Here is a 22,004-nt window from a genome sequence, read left to right on the forward strand (position 1 = left end):
ACAGGTAGAATAAAAGTTTGTGTATGATTAAGGGAGTACTAAGATAAGATAAACACTTATTTTTGCTATTAAAAAAGTATTTCATCTTTTCTCCCTTCTATTTCCCTTCCTATCCAGGATACGGTAGACAAAATAGAGTTTATGTTCTCTGACTATACTTCCAAATTCTTTATTCATTACATCACCTACTCTATTTTCACCCCTTTTCCTTCTATCCACATAGATGAAAGAAAACAGCAGGAAGTAATCTCTATTTCCAACCCATATATGTCCAAATTTACTTTTTTTTGAATATAAATGTTCCAACTAGTGTTTTATTGGAAAAAATGCCAATAAAGGATACAATCAGCTACACAAAAGGAAGGCTTATGATAATTCTGGGGTAGGTTAGGGGTATGTACCTCTATGCACAAATCCATCAGCTAAGCAATCTTTGTATGTCTGACTTTGCATTTTTACTTGTACTTCACTCAGGCATGTATCCAGTTTCTCATGGAGAATTTACGGTATGTAGGAAATTATGTCTCTCTCATTACTGATCTTGTAACCCAGTGTGCAGTAGATTACATTAATTCCCAAGGAATGTTCTCTGACTTAAGAGTATATTAAGTACATAAATATTGCTCCATGACTTCAGAGTTCTAAAACAAGATGGTCTTTCCTGTACTAGTTTTGTTTGACAACTGACAAGTGTTTTAATACTACAAAATAAATTACTGGAAAAAAAAATCTAGAAAGGGCAGGTCATGGTAAAAAATTATTCACAGTGCCTGAAGTTTCAACACTGAAACAGGGCATAAATAAGAGTATCTATTCCCTGGAGCAGCTGTAATTTTTCTTCATCCTTCATACTAAGAACAACCTCACATTGCCTTCAAATAAATATACTAATAACATATGATGTCCCTTGCTAATTTCTGCAAGTATTTCTTAGTGGAAAGGGAACACAATAAACATCTGTTACATTACTGAGAAACTTTGCTTTCTAAGAATTCATTGCTGCACATTAACAACGTGTAGTAACGCTTTTATCAACTGCTATTTGACAATGTTACTAAAATTGTGAGAGTACAGGGAACTGATAAAAGCCTGGAAGATTAAAACAAATAATTTTTCATGCAAAGCATTTACCAAAAATGAACAAGATCCCACTATGATTTTGTTTGTGTGTGGATGAGCATGCCTCAATGTGCTAGAAGGTCTAAGTGAAATCACACTCGTGACTTGCTTACTTGTATGCAAGTTCAGTCTAAGCAGAGATCTTCAATTGGTAAAAAATCCCCAGATCTGTCAACTCAGATCTTTAGCTCAAAAGATCCCCAGATCTTTAGCTCAAAAAATGCATAATTAGTATTTCAATTCTTTAAAAAAATTCTAATTTATTATGTTTATACAGACTTGATAAACAAAGGACATAAATTACGTCCTACACCATAATACTGAGTCACAACAGATTTATCAACTAGGGAGCACTGACTAATCAACACATGCAGGGATACATTTTTATTAGAATTGTCAGATTTTGTGTTCCTTACAACTAAAACAAAGAATAGAAAGAAATGCTGAAGAGATGCAGTATTTGTGCTTGTCACATCATAGCTAAAAGCTGATACTCTTCAGTAAGGTAACTAATAATGAGCTACCACAGTGGAGCAATTTCAAGGTAGTGTTCACAACAGTAAATAGCTGTTAATAAGCTTTATGACAAAGGAAGGAGGCCTACTGATTTCAGCTGAACATGCAACCCCATCACTTTTACCTGAGTTAGCCCTTCATCAAACCAAGAGAATTAATGGTTCTTAAGTCTGACTGCAGCCATTCCCCTAACAAGCTAATGCTTCAGTGCACACTGTGCTATAAATAAAAATCGTGCCTGCCATTTAATCCAGCTACTTCAGTGCTTGTGTGAGCCAGAGGTAATGGAACTCTGCCAAAATGTCCAGGTCAGATAATAGAGTTTTCTTATTATTATTTGTAACCCAAAGTTCAATTTCTTACAACTTTCAGACTATTGCATCCATTCCTTTATTTTCAGCATATGTTTGTGCATGTTGTGCAGACACACTAGGATTTAAAACCAAAAGTGATACGGTCTGAAAGTCTTGCATTTTTCTTGTTCATGCATAGGCTTGAACTGTGGTAATGAGGGAATCTAAACTGCCAAAAAACTTTAACTTCAAAGTCAGAAAACAACTTTTGAGATATTTCAAGCTTACATATTTTTGAAACAACCACAATTTTATGTGTTCTAAAACTACTCCAGACTTTTAAATCACAGAAAGAAAAATTAAAGTGAATAATCAATAAAAAGCAGATATTGCAAGTGGCTGACAAAAGAAGAAAGGATTTTTCCAAATGCAAGTTTAAAAATAATGTTATCCCTCGTCCCTGTTAGCCCTCTAAAATTGGCCAGGTTCCCAAGGTATTAATTATGTAAACTCATATCAAGCACTCTGTGGCCATTTATAGATTCATAAACTAATGCCACAACTGCTGTTGATAGGAGGGAATATTACAAACTTTTACCATTCTATTGAATTCTGCTTTTCCTGAGCAGATTTCAAGAATAAAAACTTAGAACTATATAAAAATGAGAAATAGCCTACAAAAGAGATTCCCTGATACTTTGAGAATCCCTTTTGCCACTGACTCTTCAGCTTGAATAGGAGTACAGAATTATAATTTCTAATTAAGTACAGTGATACTCTACTATCAGCACACCACATACACACACATGCACAGAAAATAAATAAAAATAAGATCACACACAGAGTTTTAGTCACTTCATTAAGCTAGATTTTATCAAAGTGGATTTATTCACATGGAGCCCTGATGCCTTGACATATGTGTTCAAGGTAAACAGGATTTACTTAAAAGCCACGGCTACAATTAGCCTAAAAAAAAATTTTGGATTCACTTTCCTCCTATATTTTTCTTCCAGAAAACACACTAAATAATATTAAATTATTACACAGTGGTGGATCTCAGCAACAACTCTAAAGCATTTTACAAAACAGATGTTATATTTTGTCTACCAGCCTCTGAACAAGTGCAGTAAATGCTCCCCTCCAGACTGGAAGAATGGTAGCTTTCCTCTAATAAAAAAGTACTCCCTACATCCTTGCCTTTATATCTACAATCAACATAGCTAGTGCCTCAACTCCTTAGCAGTATTTTATTCAGCAACTCGGAAGCGGTGAAAACTCTGTGTTGATTTTAAATTGAAATTCTTAATGTGACCAATCCTTACGTAACCTTGCTTGGATATCTGCACACTTTGATGACATCACTGATTAAGCGATGAGTGCAAAAATATTCAGTTCTGGTGACCATAGTTACAATTGCAACTTCATCAGCAGTAGAAATTCACTCGGTGGTTCAAAACTTGGCCTGTTCTTTCTTTACCTTGATATGACACACACAAGTTTACTCAAGTCGGGAGGCTTAGAGTTGATTTAGCCAGAGTATAATGGCACATGATTGGTATGTTTTGAGGGATGGTTGTGCTGGGAAAGTTGGCTCAGGCCTTGCCCACACAAAGGTTTGATTCATGATGCTGCCAGTAGTCATCTTCATGACCACTATTCTCACAGCAAAATAAGACAAATACATATTTCAGAAAGCAAACTTGCATTACATACATGTTGTCCCGTATTGTAGAAAACCCAATATTTAACTAAGGGCATTTGAATTAAGGCCTGTCAGGCAAGTCTGAGTGGCATCTGACCTATTTCCAGCTGTCCTCTTCCACTTCGGAAGATACTACAGAGGGGGGCCTGTTTTGTTAATGGCACCTATTTTAGGCTGTAGCCTTTCCAGAACACTAATACCTGCTTCTCTTCTCACCAAGATTTACCATGCTAGCAAGTAAGATTCCGACCATCTCCTGTGAAAAGCAGTAGTCAAAAGCGCTTCACAGCAACAAATATATCTCGCTTACAAACAGTTTCAAGTCTGCACTTGAATTTCCCCAAGGAAAAGAAATCCACTAGGAGCTGTATGAACAGTTCTGACTATGGCAGGTCACTGCTAGCCATTTTTCCCCCCTGGAGCAGACAGAGCTTTCTGTTTGCACATGCAACGTGTAGTACAAACCTGGTAAGTCCAAACACTCCAAAGAAGCCTTAAACCCATTGTCCATTCACTGTATCATCAGTCAATAGATATACTGACTATACTATCCATATACAGTAGGTCTGGCCAAGGAGCAGCAGCAGGATTTAGTCTGTAGCTCTCCCGTCAGGTGAATTATGTAGTTTGTCCTGCTGGAATAGTTAGATACAAAAGATTATACGAAGGAGGGTTGAAAAGTAATATTCAAAGAGAGATACTTGGGAACGTTAAAATTAAAATGAAGAGGTGGAAGGTTATGCAGATTACCCAGCAATGAGATCATTTTGGAGGCGATCATATGCTATGGAATTTAATCCTGACAGAATCCACCCATATGTATCATCACAATGTTGCACCACTGCCTGTGCCAATATAAAAATGGAATTCTGGTTTTACAGACTATCTCTGAACTTGGAAGCCTGACACTCAATATTGGGTTTTGATATGTTTTTGTGAAAGCCTAGGAAGCAACTGTCTGCATGAAAAGATAACTTTGATTAAATGAACTGCTATAATGGCAACATTCTTATGGGCTGTTTTCATTTCCAGTGAAGAATGAGCCAAAGTTGCCAACATATCTGCTGACTGAAAACCCTAGCCACTCTATCACAACAGAAAAAGGATCCCTTTGAAAAATCTCATAGATCTTGTCACTTATGTGCCATTAAACATTAGAAAAGTATGTAACAAAAAACACATCAATCTTTCACTTCTCTTTTGCAGACACTAAAAAAAAAAAAAATGAAGTTCAATGGTTTAGTTCAAACTGGCCCTCCTTCCTAAGAATGTTTTTTAGAGGTTAATGCCCTGTGCATTTCAAAAAATAGTTCCCAGAAAGACATTTTATAAACCATGGTGAAAAAAAACATATAAAACACATGTCATAGCCCTCCTTTTGTGATATTTTGATATACCAGTTTTATTGCATATTCAAAAAACCTCAACTTTCAGGAGACTTTTCCCTGTCTTGCAATTTCTGCCCTGCCATCCTACAGCTACCAAAGGGGTGCTGATGTGGGGAAGGTAGAGGGCTGCACAAAAACGTAAGGTTTGACTGTTCCAGTATAGTAACTTTGATACAGTGAAACCACTCAGCATTGTTTTAACTTCTTGACAGCAGTAAAGAAAAACACATGCTGAGTTTATCCTCTGGTTAGTAAGATGTATTATGTAATATAGCATAGCCAGCAGATTTAGCTATGAATAAAATGAACCTATTCCTTTCACAAACATCAACAGTTAGTTTGGAAGTATACTGTAAATACAGCACTCACTCTCAGAGGGATGTCAGTTATAATTACTGTCAGTACAAATATTAGCTAGTAGCTATCTAAAATATTAGACCAAACATATTCAATACTTACCAAACAAAGAAACAAATCCTCAAAGTAAAACTATTACTTTTCCCGGCTACCTCCTTAGTTGACAACTGTAGATACAAGAAAGTTTTGGATCTGGTTTTTCCTACATGAGTCTGCAAATCAGACTTTTCTACAGGGTGCCCTAAGGAATGACAAGTCTTTACTCTTTTTCCTAAGAAGACAGCAACCAGGAGGAAGGTGAATTAAGGTTTCCAAGGCCCTTCCTGGAAAGCAGAACAAGCCAGGCCTGAGTCCTGGAAAGTAGAACGAGGATGGACCTGAATTCCACTGTACCTGATGACTAATTCAAATAGTAGGAAAACCACAGTGGTCAGAAACATGGCTTAAAAACCCCCAAATCAAAACAAATCAGAAAAACATTCAGAATCTTCTTAAAAATTTCATAAAACAGTAAGTTTATAAGGAGGGATCAACCCAAAATTCTTTTCAGCCCTAACAAGTAAGACAGAACATGAAGATACACAAAAGCTATTGGAAACAGAGGGTATAGTGGAAAAGCACATTTCCATGCACATCTGTGTTGTAGCTGGAAAGTCAAGTGACAAAATCAAAAACATGAAATGTTGTTTTACCAAACACTAGGAATTTGTTCCACAACTGTGGCCTTCAACATTTGTATCAGCTCCAGCTGGAAAGATACCAGTGAAACACGGTTTACAAGGCAGTACAGTCTTGTAGATTGTATTCTGTAACTTGTTTATTCTTGGTTCTGAGGCTTTGCTTTCTCATCTCTCTCTCAGATTCAGGATGCTCTGACTATTAGAGCTCTAAAGACAAAACTTTTCGTCCTTATGCAATTCCTATCTAGAGAGACAACTTGGCTTTCTTTAAGAATAGGTCGGAGAACTATAAGAATTAGAGACAGTATGACAAGTCATAACTCTTACACCTATGCATTGCAACTGTTTCCACCCATCATTAAAATATTTCAAGTATGAGAGTGTTGAACTGAAGAATTATATGTTGGATGGCACTGACATAGTGGCATAAGGGAAGAGATAAAAGTAAGTGGAAAATATCCAAATAGCTCTTTCTGATGAAATAGAAAACTTTAGAAGCTAGACAAAGTTGAAGGGACAGTGGCTGAAATACTGCAAGACCATCCCTAATTGTACCGTCATCTCACATAGTATTCACAGGCAGTAACCACAGAATTTTCTCAGCAGCTGATACCTCAAATGAAACACAAACATAATTGTAAAAAAAGCATTGCCTCCACGTTAAAACACAATACCCACCCACCTTCCTTTTCCAATTATATTGCCTTTACTTATGTCTGCAAAATCTTAACGTAGAAGGACTCTGAAATATGACACAGCTTATAACTGCCTCATCGCTTGTCATTTGCTACAGTAAACGTGACAAGGAACCGCGACAGAAAGAGTGTTCACCTACACTTAGGGCACTACGCTAGGAACAGATGTAAGTAGAGGCCTTATTTTCTATAAAGACAAAACTATTATAATGCAGGATACACAGAAGCAGTGCAAAGTTTCCACTGGAAAATTTAACTGGTATTTTGCCGATGTTGACTACTTCAGTCAAGCCGATAATGTTTCCAAATTATTCCTCTGACAGTGTCCTAATTTTTGAAGTCAAAATAATTACAGAAATAATTTGTTGATAAAGAATACTCTTTTGAGAACAGCAGTAACATTTTCTTTTTCACCCTAGTCAAACACACATTTGTGGAGGTAAAAGTATAAAAATATATGAGAAAATGGAGTAATTTGTGTTCCATCCTCCTGAACAGCATAGTTGCACACAATCTCTCAGACAGCTCTGGAAGTCACTAACATCCAAAGGGTGGACTGGCTCTGTTCCTTTGCAGCTGCAGGAGGCAAGATGTTCCTTCCACCTTGTATCACTGAATGGAAATCCCAGCCCATGAGACCAGGGGTCAGTGTGTTTCACCTCCCATGGAAAGAAGAACTGAGCACTAGAATTCCAAAGCTCAAGTAAGAGTGGTAAGATTTACTCTGATAACCTGTTCACATGAGTATCTGCATCACCAGAAAGTGAGTTTGGCTAGATTGTTTTCCCTCAAGTTATAGAATTGATTCCACTGCTCCCCAGAGAGCAAGAGTGACCCTGAAGCCTCGGTCACATACTTCATGACTTAAAGAGCACAGGAGTTCACTGGAATTCAAGCTTGCTTAGCAAGGCAGAGTAGCCCTCTTAAAAGAATACTACCACTACATATCTTCATTTTTAAAATGCTTTAAACCCCAAATATAGACTTTGCTTATGAAAAAAGTCTGTACACCCTATCAAACAAGACAATCTTGTAGAAGACAATCCTTTGAACATTTCCAGATAATAGCTAAGTACTAATACACTCACTTTTTCAATGCAGTCCTATTAAATAATAACCAGAGAGGCAGCTACAAACAAAAGAATTAGACTGATGTTTCAACATTGCAATGGAACAATCTTAAAAAAGCTGTTTCATTGAAAAGAAATGAACTTTCCACCTGCAGCTTTATGCATTTGGCAAACAGAACTTCACTTCTGCAATGTTATTTTAGGACAGAAAAAAAATGCATGCCAGAGTTAATCTTCCAGTGGATTAGAAGCTTTGCCTGAATTTCACAGTTAACATAAACTTAGAGCCCACTATTCTACAGTAGAGAGCAGAAAGTCCAGTGAAACCATTTAAAAAAGACAAGGACTGGAAAAGTTCCCTCCCTCAATGTAAGCAATACATACAAAATTAAACTCTGTTCAGTGTAGTCCTCTCTCCTATGAAAACCACTACAATTGTTTACTAAAAGGTCACTTTTTTGATAAAATTAAAGTCTTACAGTCTACTTGACTTGAACTGCACATCTACCTTACTCACAGAACACACATTGCCCAAATAGTTACATTATGCAGAAAACTCCACATTGACTCCAGAAGATGAGTTTACAAGAAAGCCACTTGCAAAAGAATATCATCACAAGGGGAAAAAAAAAAAAAAAAAGACAGGAAAAAAAATGAAATCTTTGTCTCTTGAGGAGGGGTGGTGGGTGAAAAATCAACTCTACTCCCCAAAAGACTTTTAAGTTCCCCATCTGTGAAAGAGAATCTCCTAGGAAGCTCCCAAAGTGCTTATTCTTTGATAAACATTATCCTAAGGAACTAAATCACAGCTTCCTATCTAAATGTCACTGGCTGCAGGAGAATGCAGATGTAAAATGCATTACAAAGTACGATGGACTCAGACAAGCACTTCCACAAAGTGAGAGCAATACGTACAGTACAGAAACAGTTGTGAAATTGCTGCTTCCATGCCAAGGGACTACAAAGTGATTTACAATCCAGATAGAAATATTCCTTTAATTTTATGCTATGACTGTTCTTCCTGCAGTAAGTGATAAAATACTAGTAAAATGCCAATGTTACATGTGTCACGTTAGCAAGGAAGAGAAGAGATCGCTGCCAGCTTTGCAAATCTACTGTACTTCTAGCCTCCAGGAGAAAGGGGAAGTTAAACAAATATTCACACAGGTTTGGAGGGCTTTTTCTTCTTGTAGAAATTGTAATCAATCATATTTCTCTCCTTCAAAATGCATACAACCTGACCTACTGCAGTCAATTCCTACTGAATTGCTAAAGATGGATATAAATGGAAAGCATACAAGTTCTTTCAAAGACCGAACTGAAATCTTCAACCAACAACACAGGGTGATTCTAAGTAACATTTTCTTTAAAATCTTAAGCAGCAGACCTGCACAATGCTGTCTACATAATTATAAAATCATTAAATGCAGTAAATTTTTTTCATTGTACTTCTCACTAGAGTCACAAGATATCATGAAAACTTTTGAGCTTATTTTATTCAAGAGCTTTAAAGTTGCTCTCTTGTACCTGGACTTTGCCCTTTTGACTGACCTTTTTTCATCTCTTCCATTATCTTTAATCATTCCTAACATGTTGAAAGTGAATTTCCATAGCAAAACACAAGCACTAAAAACCCAAAAGCCCCACAACAGAAAAACAAACAAACCCCCAGAAAGTTGTCATAGCTACTTGCCTCTTGGCAATTTCTGAGCATTTCCCAGGTTTAGTGCAATATATCCACAGAAAAGAAGACAGACAAATCTTGACATCATGGTCACAAACCCAACCTCGCACTGGGAATGATTCTGACAGGTATCACACAAAAATACTGCAGCTGCATTTAAGTGAACTGTTCTCTCTGTGACAAGAGGCAGCAACACTTTGACACAAGCTTAGTTTACACAGTGGGAGGAGACAGGATGACATCATTCACTCCCACTGCAAAAGGAGAATTAGCATTAAAAAAAAAAAAATATTACCAGGCTCCCTCTACAAGAGTTTTCTGGGGTTTGTTACAAGGTTTTTTCAACCACTGAGGGGAAGAAATTGTCATTTTATTACTCACATTCCATGCAAATAAGACGAGGAATATCAAACTTTCTATTAATTGAAAACTGATCTTAGAGATGTTTTCACTGTTTTGTCCAAGAAAGCTGGATTTAAACTGCAAAAATAGCATTTGCAGTACTCAGAAAACTCTTTGCTATATTGAACTCAGTATTTTTGCAATGTCAACATTTTGCTTAAGGTTAATTCAAGCTAGATATGGTATTCATCCAGGCAAAATAAATACTAGTTTAATTTGACATGACATTATAAACAGGCATGGTAAATATTTATTCAGCAAATGAACTGGATTTGAAAAATCTGAATGTCATTTTTTCACTTGTAGCTGGTTTTGGCAATCTAAAAATACTTTAGAATTTCCCCTTCCATACATATCCAGTGAGTCAATGGACACAATGCACACTGAAAAGAATAAGACTATGCATCTCCTTCCAAGGGCTAGATCCTCTCAACAGTAACATAATGTTAAATGAAAAAGAAATTCCATTTTTCTATTAAAAGTTGTTTCATTCCATGCTTATCATAAGCCAACTAAGCATAGCATTTGTTCCCACTCACAAGTGAGAAGATGAGAAGGAAAGGGTGAAGCAGAAAAAAAAAAGGGTTACAACTGAGTAGGGAAGAATTTAGTCTCACTATCTGGAAAACTTCCCAAAGAGATTAAATCTATTCAAGGAAGTAGTGATACCTCTCTCTCCTTAAAAAAACCACCCAAAAACCAAACAAGAAAAACCCAAAACACACAAAGAAAAGCCCCCCCCCCCAATAAAATTAAAAAAACCCCTAACCAAAAACAAAATAAAAACCCCACCAATCAACAACCAAAATCAAACATACCTAGAACTTTACAGTATGCTTGGTCTGTTCTCCCTCCCCACTTGTCTGGACCTGATGTCGTTCTACTTTCATAGTGTTCTATAAACAGGGTAAATCACAGCATTGATACCTGGGCTGGGTAGAAACAAAGTAGTTTAAAATAAAAAGCTAATATATTAAAGCATGCAGGAGCATTTCTTAAAAAACAGATTAATCCTGTATTTAAAAAGACCCCATGTATGCCATAACTGAAGAAGAACTTCACAGCAGAAGCCAACAGTAATTGTCTTAGAGGCAAATCCGAGGAATTTCAAGCTCTTCTAATCAATACAGACAGCACACAGTTATAACAAAAACAGTTTGACAATGGAAATGTGTCCCAGTCTCATTAGACCCTCTCAATTCTGACATAAGGAAACCTTTTTTTTTTTTATTCACTAACTAAAATCTGCGAATAACAACGTGAAAGTCAGTGTTATAGACAGACCCAGAAAGTCCCCAAACACTATTACTCAAGGATCTTTGGGAGGATTCAGACCCTGAATGTGAACACTCCGAACAGGTAAATGAAAGAGGTACCACTTAGATGACATGAAAAGATGTCTGAAAGCCATACAGTTGGACAGGAGTCTTCCAAAATGCCACACCAAAAGAGCTTCAAATGACAGAAAAATGAATACAGAGAGAAGAAGTTCCATTTTTCTTTTTTTTCAGTAGAAATACTATTTTCTAAAAAAACCCCAGAAGTCATATTCTATTTTTTCTCTTCAAAATTAAAAATAAGAAATCAAACATTTGATGGAGCAGTCTCTCAGGAGAAGTAATGGGAAAAATTCCTCCTTGGTCACACAGAGCTGTCTTTTGTATTAGCGTAAGCTGGACTCTCCTGGTTTCTCTTACGGCAAATTCACTTTCCTTTAAAAGGTCACACAACACCTTTCAACAAAACACACAAAGGCCAACTTCTATTCACAAAAATCTCAATTAAACATATGAGTCATTTGGCTACCTAACAACCTCTCTCATAGATAAATATAGTCCTGTCCCTGCTTTCACAACCACTTGCTTCTCTGCTCCTGTGCGTTACCTGACCATGTCTTCTCTGCTTAGGTACTCCATACAGACATTTAACCATCCCCTTGAAACCCTGTCGACCATCCACATCCCTTTCTCTCTGAGAATTCTTGTAAAACATAGCTCTTCTCAGCCCAGAGTTCAAAAAGTCACGTCAAGATAAATTTCTGTCTGCTTTATCAAGGACATGCTTCATCAGGGACAATTACGGTTTGATAAGCAGATATAAGTGTAATTTTCAGTTAAATATATGTCAATAGTCCAAAAATCATTAACATAATATTCTCCTACACTTTTTCAATATGCTCCCTGCATCTGTATCATCCATAGAAGATCCACAGATGATCAGTGATTTTGTCCACTTCTTTTCTTAGAAGACTATCCTTTCCTAGGAAACCCCTGTTACATGGGAAATGAAAAAACACATCAGCCTCTGCTTTCCTTTTTCCTAAATCCTCTTGCCATTCAATGCAAGTTGACTACTGCTGTGCAAACCAAAACATGGAAACAGAAGGAAGCTCCTGGAACTTCAAACACTATCCTGCACTACTGAATGCATCCATAATGCTGTTCAAGTACCCAATTTCTCCTCTTACTGGAGGGCTGGTTGACAATCTCTATTTAAACAGAGACAGAATTTTATTTCAGTTCACAAAAGTTATCTATACCAGTATGTTCCTCAGGTTTCTCTAACCCACACAAACCTGGAACTGCATTCCCCATCCTTTGGCCTCTCAGAAGGAAACTATTAAACAAAGATTCAGTTAATGACAGTTTTGTGTTATCCCTTTAGCACAGAAGGCAAAAAGAATGAGCCAAATGCAGTAATGAAAATCTCAAACAGATCAAATTTGTTCAGGAAAAGACAAAACACCTGATCCCCCAGTGACTCCTCCTCTTCAGCACCAAATTAATGGTTAGGTAACAAAGTCAAGTACTCAAAAACTTTACTTGCTTACCTCAACTTCAGCTGATTCTCTCTAGGGTAGATTTCAAAAATGGAGATTCCAACCAGATAGTATCACAGTTAGTCTGGGAGCAGAACAGAGCTTTTCTAGTTCTATTTTAATAGCTCCCAGACCAGAAAGTACAGTGAAAGCAAGAGTAGGGGAAGAAAAAGTTGGGGGGAGGGAGAGAGGAAGAGCAGGAGACGGGATTTTACATTTTGTTTCCAAATACGAGTACGTTTTTCTTGAGATTTGGGCTCAGTCCCTATTCACCTATCATTCCTGATTATTTTCACAAGCAAAAGCCAAGGTGACTCAACTCCTTGCTGTTCTAATTTAAAGCAGAGTTTGCAAAGCATAACCTTAAAAAACAAAATCCTATCTTCACTTTGAAAAGCACAATAACATTGTGTGGAGCTCTCCAAGAGTAAGGACTTGCAGTTCACTTGATCTGGTTTTTTTTCACAGCATTGCTGGTTGATGCTATACATTTCACCAGCGCTTGTCAAATACTCGAGAAGTGTCTTTGCCAGAAAATTTGCTATATAAATGTTAATTATAATTTTCATTCTCTTGTGTGTGACTAAATTATTGGACTCTTTTTCTTGTAAATGTCATGGGAACTCCTCTAAAGGCCTTCAGGAAAAAAGAAATGCCAAAGAACATTCTTTCAGATTTCTGAAAGTCTGCAATTACTTCTTTCCTAATACCTGAATCTCATTTTGATAAGCAAACATTTGAACACTCATGCTATCAAAAATACAGGGTCACGTGTTAATCTATTATTCAAAGGTAAGATATATTCATTTAATAGCATAAAACTACAAGGTCAGGGCATTCAAGCATCCCTATCTCAAACTGAGTTCCAGATCTCAAAATTAATGGGATTAGAGGCAAAGTGAAAGGAATAAATTCAGTGAAAAGGGATGGACAGAACAGCTGGTTCTTGTGACATTTTTTGCATAGTTTATCAAGCTGTTTCAGCACTCAACCATTTGATACTTGTAATTTCTAGCAGTGACTCATCTTTACTAACAGGCATTGTATTTCACCAAAGTTCTACACGACATGGAGTGAACTAAGAAAAGCATTTATTTAACTTCTCTATTAATTATTGACTTATTGTTCCCTTCGTAATGAAAATAACCTAGTACACTCACTTCCGCAGTTTCGACAATATTATCATGACCTGCCATATGGAGAACCTATGCGATTTAAGGTTTTCAACTCTGCCACCCCTACCAATCTCAAGATTTTGTATGATGCTATTTGGGGCTTATTTTGCCTTTTAAAATTTCTTAGCAGTCAGGTTTTGAATGACTCCAGAGAAGGACTCTGCTCAGTCTGCATAGGCTCCTGCTGCAATTCCTGTCCATCCTCATGGGGAAAAAACCCTTTTTTCTCTTATAAGTCTAAACCTCCCTTATTTCAATTTGTGCCCATTTTCTCTCATGCTCCCACCATGCAGCAGTGTGAGGAGCCTAGCTCCATCTTTTTGGTAACCTCCTGAGAAGCACTGTAAGGGCTGCTGTTAGGTTCCCTCAAGCTGTCAGGTTCTCTTCTCCTGACTGAGCAAGTCCCATTCCCTCAGCTTGTGCTTCAAACCCTGACCATATTGCTTGACCTTCACTAGACTTGATCCAGTTTATTGAAATCTGTCCTGTATTTGTGGGTGGGGTGAGAGGTCAACACTGGATGGTATCTAGATAGGTGGTGAGTAGTGGGAGGCAATTACTTGCCTCAGTCTCCTAGGCTGCATTCCTGTTCATACAGCCCAGGACACTGTTGACCTGCCTTGCTGCCAGGACTCACTGCTGGCTTCTGCGCAGCTTTCTGTCCACCAAGATCCCCAGCTCCTTTTCATCAGGGCTGCTCCCCAACCAGTCAGTCCCCAGCCTCTATCACTGCAGGGGTTACTCTCATCCAGACACAGGACTTTGCAGTTGTCCTTGTTAAATTCCATGAGGTCCCTGTCAGCCAATTCCTAGAGTCTGACTAGGTCTCTCTGAATGCCAGCCCTGCCCTCAAGAATATCAAGTGGTCATCCCAATTTGTGTCACCTGGAACCTGACAGGAGCCCACTCTGTCCCTTCCTCCAGGTTACTGACAAAGACGTTAAAAGAATAGGTCCTAAGACAACCATCTATGGTGCTCCCCTTGTTACCATCATCTAGGTAGCTTATGATCCACTACCTACTGCCCTCCGAGCCCAAGCATCCAACCATTTACTTACCCAACTCTCTGTATGATCTACTTCAATAGATGTGTACTCCATAAAATATATGATGTGTGCTACAATTGGTATTTAAAACCACTTTCAAGAAAAGAGCTTCCTTGAGCAAGTACTCAATGCATATCTTTGAACAGTTCATCACCTGAAGGATTCCCCTTCATTGTTACATCTTAACAGAAGTAAATCTGCCTAAGCTCATTGAGCTTCTACAGCAAAAACCCATCCTGTCCTTTGAAGCACTATGTAATCACTTAGTACTGAAGACATTGCTGCTGTGTGTGAAAAACTACCTTCATCTTCTCTATTATCAACATATTTGTGCCACTTCAGATAATTAACACAAATACAGTCTCTCTATTAATGGATTACTCTAAAACATTCCTTTCAAACATGTTCTGTCTATGCCTTTCATGCCATCATGTCTGCTTTAACAGAATCTAACTCAGCTGAAATGCAGGCAGAAGCAAAGAGCAAAATACAGAAGGGCATGTGACAATACTGAGTCTTCAATAGAGTAACTGCATGAATCAAAAATATCTTAATATATGTTCATTTTCATGGGATTAAAATGAATTTTGTATAGCCTAAAGTATTCTCAACTATAATTTAATTATTATTACAATCTTCCACTGCAGAAGTCAGCCCCTCTTTGTCTCTTCCAGTCTCTTCTCCACAGTATGTTCTGATTTGTGAAGACAGTATAAGATCACAGTCCAGATTAGTGAACTCAGATGTGAAGTCTGGAATCTATTACAATACACTAGGATAGGATACAAAATGTCTGTTTTGACGTCTAGAACACAAATGTTGATGTCATTGGCTATACTATTGTAAAGAAGGGATGTCTGCCTGTAACACAGATCAGCAGAAGCATCTGCCTTTGAAGTGGATTGATTTGATTTATATATTTGTATTATAAATATATACATTTATGTATATTATAATATATATTTATAAATACTTTTATAAAATTATATTTATATACAAATACAATCTCTTATATTTATATTATAATAATGATTTACAGAGCTAATGATTGACTGCTCTGATGTTTGCCAAGTTATACTATAGTGGGTTTGTGCAGGAATAAATACTACATATCACATGTCATATCATACATCTGATACAGATTTAGTTTGTTTCTGATTATTGCCACAGGACAAACTACTATGCCATAAAGAAGGCTCCCGCTTCGTCACTGCTCAGTCACATCCTAACCAAGCACTTCTGACTTCCTTCTCAAAGAGATTACAATATGCTTCTTCATTTCTCAATACGCCCACAATTTTTCTGTGCCTTAGGCCTCTGGGTCTGGCTCGTTCCTGAGCCGGTCTTGAAAGAGTTTTCCAATTTCCCGGTGAATCCGGCGCTCCCTGTCTGCGATCCCACCTCCGGCCGCCAGGGCGCGGCCGCGAGACAACTGCGTGCGGCTGGGGCGGGCGGAGCGACGGGGACGCGGGGGAAGAGCGAGGAGAGGGATGGGGACGGGGGACGGCATCGCACCGCAGCGGAGACAAACACCGCTCTGCTGCACAACTTACTTATCTGCCACGTTTTACACCAAGTTGCCCGCCAGCGATTGCCCACAGAGCAGCCGGCAGCGGCTCTCGCGAAGGACGGCAGGCACACTGGAGGATCAGGAGGAGAACGAGATGCTGCCCTGCACGAAGTAATCCATGCGTTTCGGAGAGGCAAACTGGCTCGGACGTATCGCTGGTAGTCAAACTGCTCCTCCGTGCGGTTTGCGACAGCCAGTGTAGCCACACACTGTAAGCAGATAAAATACCAAAATCTACAAGTTCTATTAATGGTTTTTTTTTTTCCGAGCGTAAGCTCTCCAAGAACAGAATGGAGACGGAGACCAAGCTGCCTTCTATCAAAGCAATGCACAAAAGAGTGTGAGGCTATTGCCTGTGCTGTTTTACTTAAAATAGAAAAATTTATTCACTCCAGGGCTGTCAGCTCAATTCATCACAGGAAAAAAAAAAATAAAAAAGCAAAATATAACTCAAAGATTAAGTTCTGCCTCACTGGGGCACTGAATAAAATGCAACTCATCACTGAATCTGCCCCACTCCAGGGACAGCAGGTGCAGCGTTAAGCTGTGCTTATTTCCCTCTCCCCTCCCCTTCTCTAAGGCAATCATTCAAACATTATGACAGAAAGCCAGGGGAAGCCCTGCAAAAACTAGAGCAAATAATAAAAGCAAAACACTGTTAACTTTTATGAAGAGCAGGAAAGTAATCTCAAAGTTACATAGAGGAAGACAACCAGATTCTTAGTTTTATTAAAAGATATTATTTTCTTGGCATAAGAAAATTATTTCTTTGGCTAGGATGCAGAGATTTGATGAATGCCTGCAAGAGAGGAGGGAAATAATTCATGTTTGTTCCCCTCTCCTTATGAGTCACTTTGGCCTAAAACACATCTTCCAGAAACTTTTTGGCTGAATTTGGCTATATTAGTTTACAATTGACATCAGCAGGCTTATCTAACTCGGAATACTGTGAATAACATTCAAGTGTCATTGCTTGTCACTACTGTGCACAGAATTTAAACACATAAAATACACTATAAACTGTACACTTCATATTAAGTTGAAAAAGGCAGCTAATGATCAACAGAACCACATTATTGTAAAGTACACAGCGCAATTATTAAAAAGAATTTGTAATGTACATCTTAATATATAATTCATATGTTTAGTTGTTGTAATTATCCTCTGCATCCAGTGACATGAAAATTAAAGTAACAGTGCATGTGCAATTTATTTGAAGCAAACTAAACCCAGGAATAAATAAAAAACTCTAAATGCAGATGTTCTGTCTTTAGAACAAAATTATTTGTTTGACATTCTTGAAGCAAGTATTTAACAACTGTAAATATAATCAAAACAACTCTGAAACATTAAAACCTACATAATAACAAAGCACATTATCTGCAGAGGAAAGGAGTTATGTTTCACTTCAAAAATGAACAGCAACTGTGCATTTCCACCAGGGAGCTCTCAAATGTCTGTTGGAAGATTTCTTTTATGTTAAGAGCTGTGCTTAGCTTTATCAAATGAAGAAATGGCTTTGTAAAGCCAAACAGTGCTTCAGGTCCAGCATCCTTGTTTTGTGCATTTCAATACAGAATGAGAATTACTTAATACTAGTCTTAACCTGGTCCCATGGACAAATGGCCAGCAGTGGCTACAGGGGGCTACATGCACAAGTGGACCATACCTTCTAATTCAGTTCCATCTGAAAATAGTCCAGTTTGTGCTATCCAAAGCATTCTCATGACATCAACAAAATTAAGGGGAGGATGATTAAGAGATTCTCTTTCAAGGCATTCTCATGATCTCAAGTAAAGTATGAATATATATATATATATATGCAAAAAGGACACCAGTGTACTTCCTAACATGAAAAGTAAATATTGCTTTTCTTTAGTTCCTAAATTTAAGATACCATTTAACAGCTAAAGAAATTCAGCAGCCTCCTGTACTCTAAATGAAAAGATATCACATTAGATTGCACAATGCAAGAAAGTTATAACATCAAAAGCCCAAAAGAAACCCAATTTTAACAGAATTTTCCTTTAAAAATCTGCAGTATTTGGGAGACCTAGAGTTTGGGAACTGTCTCCCAAAACAAAGAACACAGAAGCTGAATTCTGAATTGTTTGCTTGTTTAAAAGCTTACAAGAGTTTATTTTTTTCATATAAAAATGTATTCTGTTTTGTGAAGATATGTATAACATCTTGAAGCTGCTTGTGCCTCAGCATCTTGAAAAACTTTCAAGGAATATATTTATAGTATCCAAAGCGCAAGTTTTCAAGAGCTCAGAGAGTCTGAAAGAGCTCTGAACTGCAACAAAGACATGGACACTATCTGGAATACAGCTGGTTGTAATAGTACGTTTTGGAAGTCTCTTCTTCTGCAAAGATGGGGTATTTTTGTAGCAGTTGATACTACTATTTAGCAAATAATATCATCAACTGTGTTTCTGTCATGCCAAACAGAAGTAAACACACAGAAATACTCACCCAGACTTAGAGCTCATTTCAAAACCTTTTCCCTCAAAATTATTTTTTCCGTATTTTCATATGAGAGAGGTCGTCAGGACAGAGTAAGACAGTTTTGAAGCATTCCTGAATTAAACCCAAAGTGCCAGATGACCCTCAACTACGAATTCCTGTTTATTCACTAGAGAAGTACTTTACTAATTCAGTAATAGTATTCTGCCAGTTTTAATCAGTCTTAAGGATATTTTCCAAGAGAAGAGACTTCCTCTTTCAAGCCATTCATCCCTGGTATCACTGCAGATAAATGAGAACTCTGAGCATCGTGTCCGTTTTACTGTGTTGACACCTGTCTGCAGTCACTGTCAGTTCACCACAGAGATGTTTGCAGAGGATGCTGAGCTTCTCTCAAGTTAAAAAAAATACAGAACGCTGTAAAAGCAAGTGTTCTGGATGACTAGTACACGACAGCATAAAGTCCTCATTGCCAAGGTAGAAGAAGCTCCATGACAACCTCATATACTATTATCTCCTAGCAAAAGAATGAGAAATTTGGAACATTCATAGATGTCCAATTACATTTGTTTCAAATAAAAATATTAATACATTTACATCAATTAGTATAAAAAATACAAGCCTTTAAATAAGCTCTGTATATGCTACACCAATGAAAGAGCACGTAAAGTATTCAATGATGAGAAATACTAGTGGAAGACGTAAAAAATATTAACGTATGTCTACTCACTATTGTATTGATTTTCAATTTTTATCTCATAATTAAAAGGAAGAGAAAACATGGAGCTAATTTGAGGGGTTGATTCATTCAAGTGCTCTCTTTCCATCCCTTTTAGCATTGCTAATACCTTGCTATACCCTCTCCAGTGGACAGGAAAAAAATTTTCCCATTTATTTTAGATAAAAGATACTTATTGGTGTATACTGTGAGAAAATGAATCTGTGAATCTTAGCTAAGAAACTTCTCATTCCAGATCAGGAGCAGTAATGGTCCTCATGGATCTAAACCTCCTTTCACTCATAGTAACATATATATGAAATTGGAAATATATTCTGATATCTCATATGCCATTCTTATCTTTACAAGCAGATGTTAAACATGCTTTTGCAAAGAGAAGCTTTAAAAAAAATAAATAAATTAAGGAACAGAGGATATTTCCTCCTTTGAGTCTGACATAAAATGAACCATCAAAACTTACAAAGAAAAGAATACCACTTGGGAAGAAAAATCTTAAGACTTTAAAGGCAGAAAAGAATTACAGGACCTTTTATTAGCTTAATTTGATGAAAAAAGAAAGAAAAAACGGATGTGCAAATTAAGAGGTATTCAAAGAAGTTATGGTTTGACCAAAGAGAATGGATCCCATTCTCATTTCATACTGAAATCACTAATCAATGAAGCAGTGTACGTGCTTCACTGTGGGTGAAAGTTTCCCTAGCCAACTCAGGAAAGTACTCAAACCTTCAAATTCCTAGTGGGATGTGTCTGGCCTTTGGGTAGTATCAGAACAGCTAAATAGCTTGCATTCCCCTGTATAATTTATAACAACTCTGATAATACCAGGAGATTTGCTTTAGAAAATTTGGAACATAAAAGGGCACCAAAATCTCTCAGAAGTCAGCAAACAGAACTCCAGGAATGGTATATGCATATTACAGAATAACATTGAGCACATCAGTTTTGCCACTGTACTAAATTACAGCCCAGTCCTGATTACTGGAATCATTGAGTAGATGGAGATAAACCTTTTGATTTATTATACAGGAGATAAACCTTTTGATTTATTATACACAAGTACACAGGTATACATCTTGTAACAAGCCTTTTCTGTAACAGCAAAATGTTCTGTCTTCTGTCACCTCCCTAAAAATACGCTGGCAATTATGAGTCAAAGTAGTTAAGGGGAAAATCCCACAGTGTGAATTGTATCATGTGAGCAGTGCAAACATGGAGTTAATCTACTCAATTCTCAACTCAGTATTCAAGATGTTGGCTCACCCAGAGTGAACCAGTGACAAGGGAACAAGTGCTGCAAGTGTAGAGTGGTCCCAAAAATAGAGAAAAACAGCAGAAGGGGAGAAAGGCAACCTCTCAATACTATCAGGGTATGCAGAAACCAAAATTAGCTCAGTCTTAGGTCAGAGGCTTCTCCCCCCTCACCTTCCCTTCTCTTCTATAGGAGAAGTGAAAAAAGTCAAACATGACATGGACTTAATTCGAAGAAATTCCTCAGGCATTGGTTATGCACTTTCCACAGATGTTAGCTGTTTTCAAATGGAAATTACAGTGTCAGACATTATTTTCTCAGAAAAACAGTTTTAAACTCTTTTGATCAGAAGAGATTTAACTCAGTTTCACATGAGTCAGGGTGAACAATTTCTAGATGGTCCTCTGGGAACAGTATTTGGATGCTAAAAGACAAAACCTCTTCAAGCAACATAACAATAGAAAAACTGGAGGTATCTTCCGTAGTGTGGAAGTGGGTGAAGGGAATGGTGGGAAGAAATGCATGAGGACTATAGGGATTTTCCAAAAGAGCATGTGAAAAAGCAGCCAATAATCTGACAAATCATACAACATCACTTATTTCACAAACAGCATTTAGTCTCTAAGGTACAAAAAGGGTTTTTCTAGCTTTCAAAACAACTAACAAAGCTGCCAGCTGTTACTCAATGCATCATCAAGCTCATGGAGAAAAGGGGTTGGGGAGGCAGAAGAAGAGAGAGCTTTTATCTTCTATAACACGGACTGAAAGAGTGAAGTCAAAAGGAACTTCAGGCATAGGTCAGGGTTCTCCCCCACAGGGCAGTGCATTGCTTGATAAATATTAAAATCAGTACAAAAAAATGTGCATGAAACAACTGCCTTGAGATCTTCATAACACAATCTTTCAAAGTGAAGATTATAAATATATCCACTTGGTTATATGAGCCCTAAGTTAATCTTTCTTTTCATTCATCTTATAAATTTCTTTTCTAAAAAGAAAATTCGATTTAATCACAAGTGTCTCCCTTACATGCTC

General features: G+C 37.4%; 1 protein-coding gene across 9 annotated transcripts in view; it reads right to left on the reverse strand.

The window, feature by feature from the left end:
• The window catches only part of ABI3BP (ABI family member 3 binding protein), a 140,859-nt gene extending 131,173 nt beyond the window's left edge, over nt 1-9,686 (reverse strand). For all 9 annotated transcript variants that reach the window (XM_032677835.1, XM_032677838.1, XM_032677837.1 and 6 more), the window contains exon 1: nt 9,514-9,686. In XM_032677835.1, coding sequence (XP_032533726.1) covers nt 9,514-9,592 — 79 coding nt within the window. In that variant the 5' untranslated portion in view covers nt 9,593-9,686. The remainder of the gene's footprint in view (nt 1-9,513) is intronic.
• Between the last annotated feature and the right edge of the window lie 12,318 nt (nt 9,687-22,004).

The sequence above is a fragment of the Chiroxiphia lanceolata genome, chromosome 2 (assembly GCF_009829145.1).
Source record: "Chiroxiphia lanceolata isolate bChiLan1 chromosome 2, bChiLan1.pri, whole genome shotgun sequence".
In the NCBI taxonomy this organism is placed as follows: domain Eukaryota; kingdom Metazoa; phylum Chordata; class Aves; order Passeriformes; family Pipridae; genus Chiroxiphia; species Chiroxiphia lanceolata.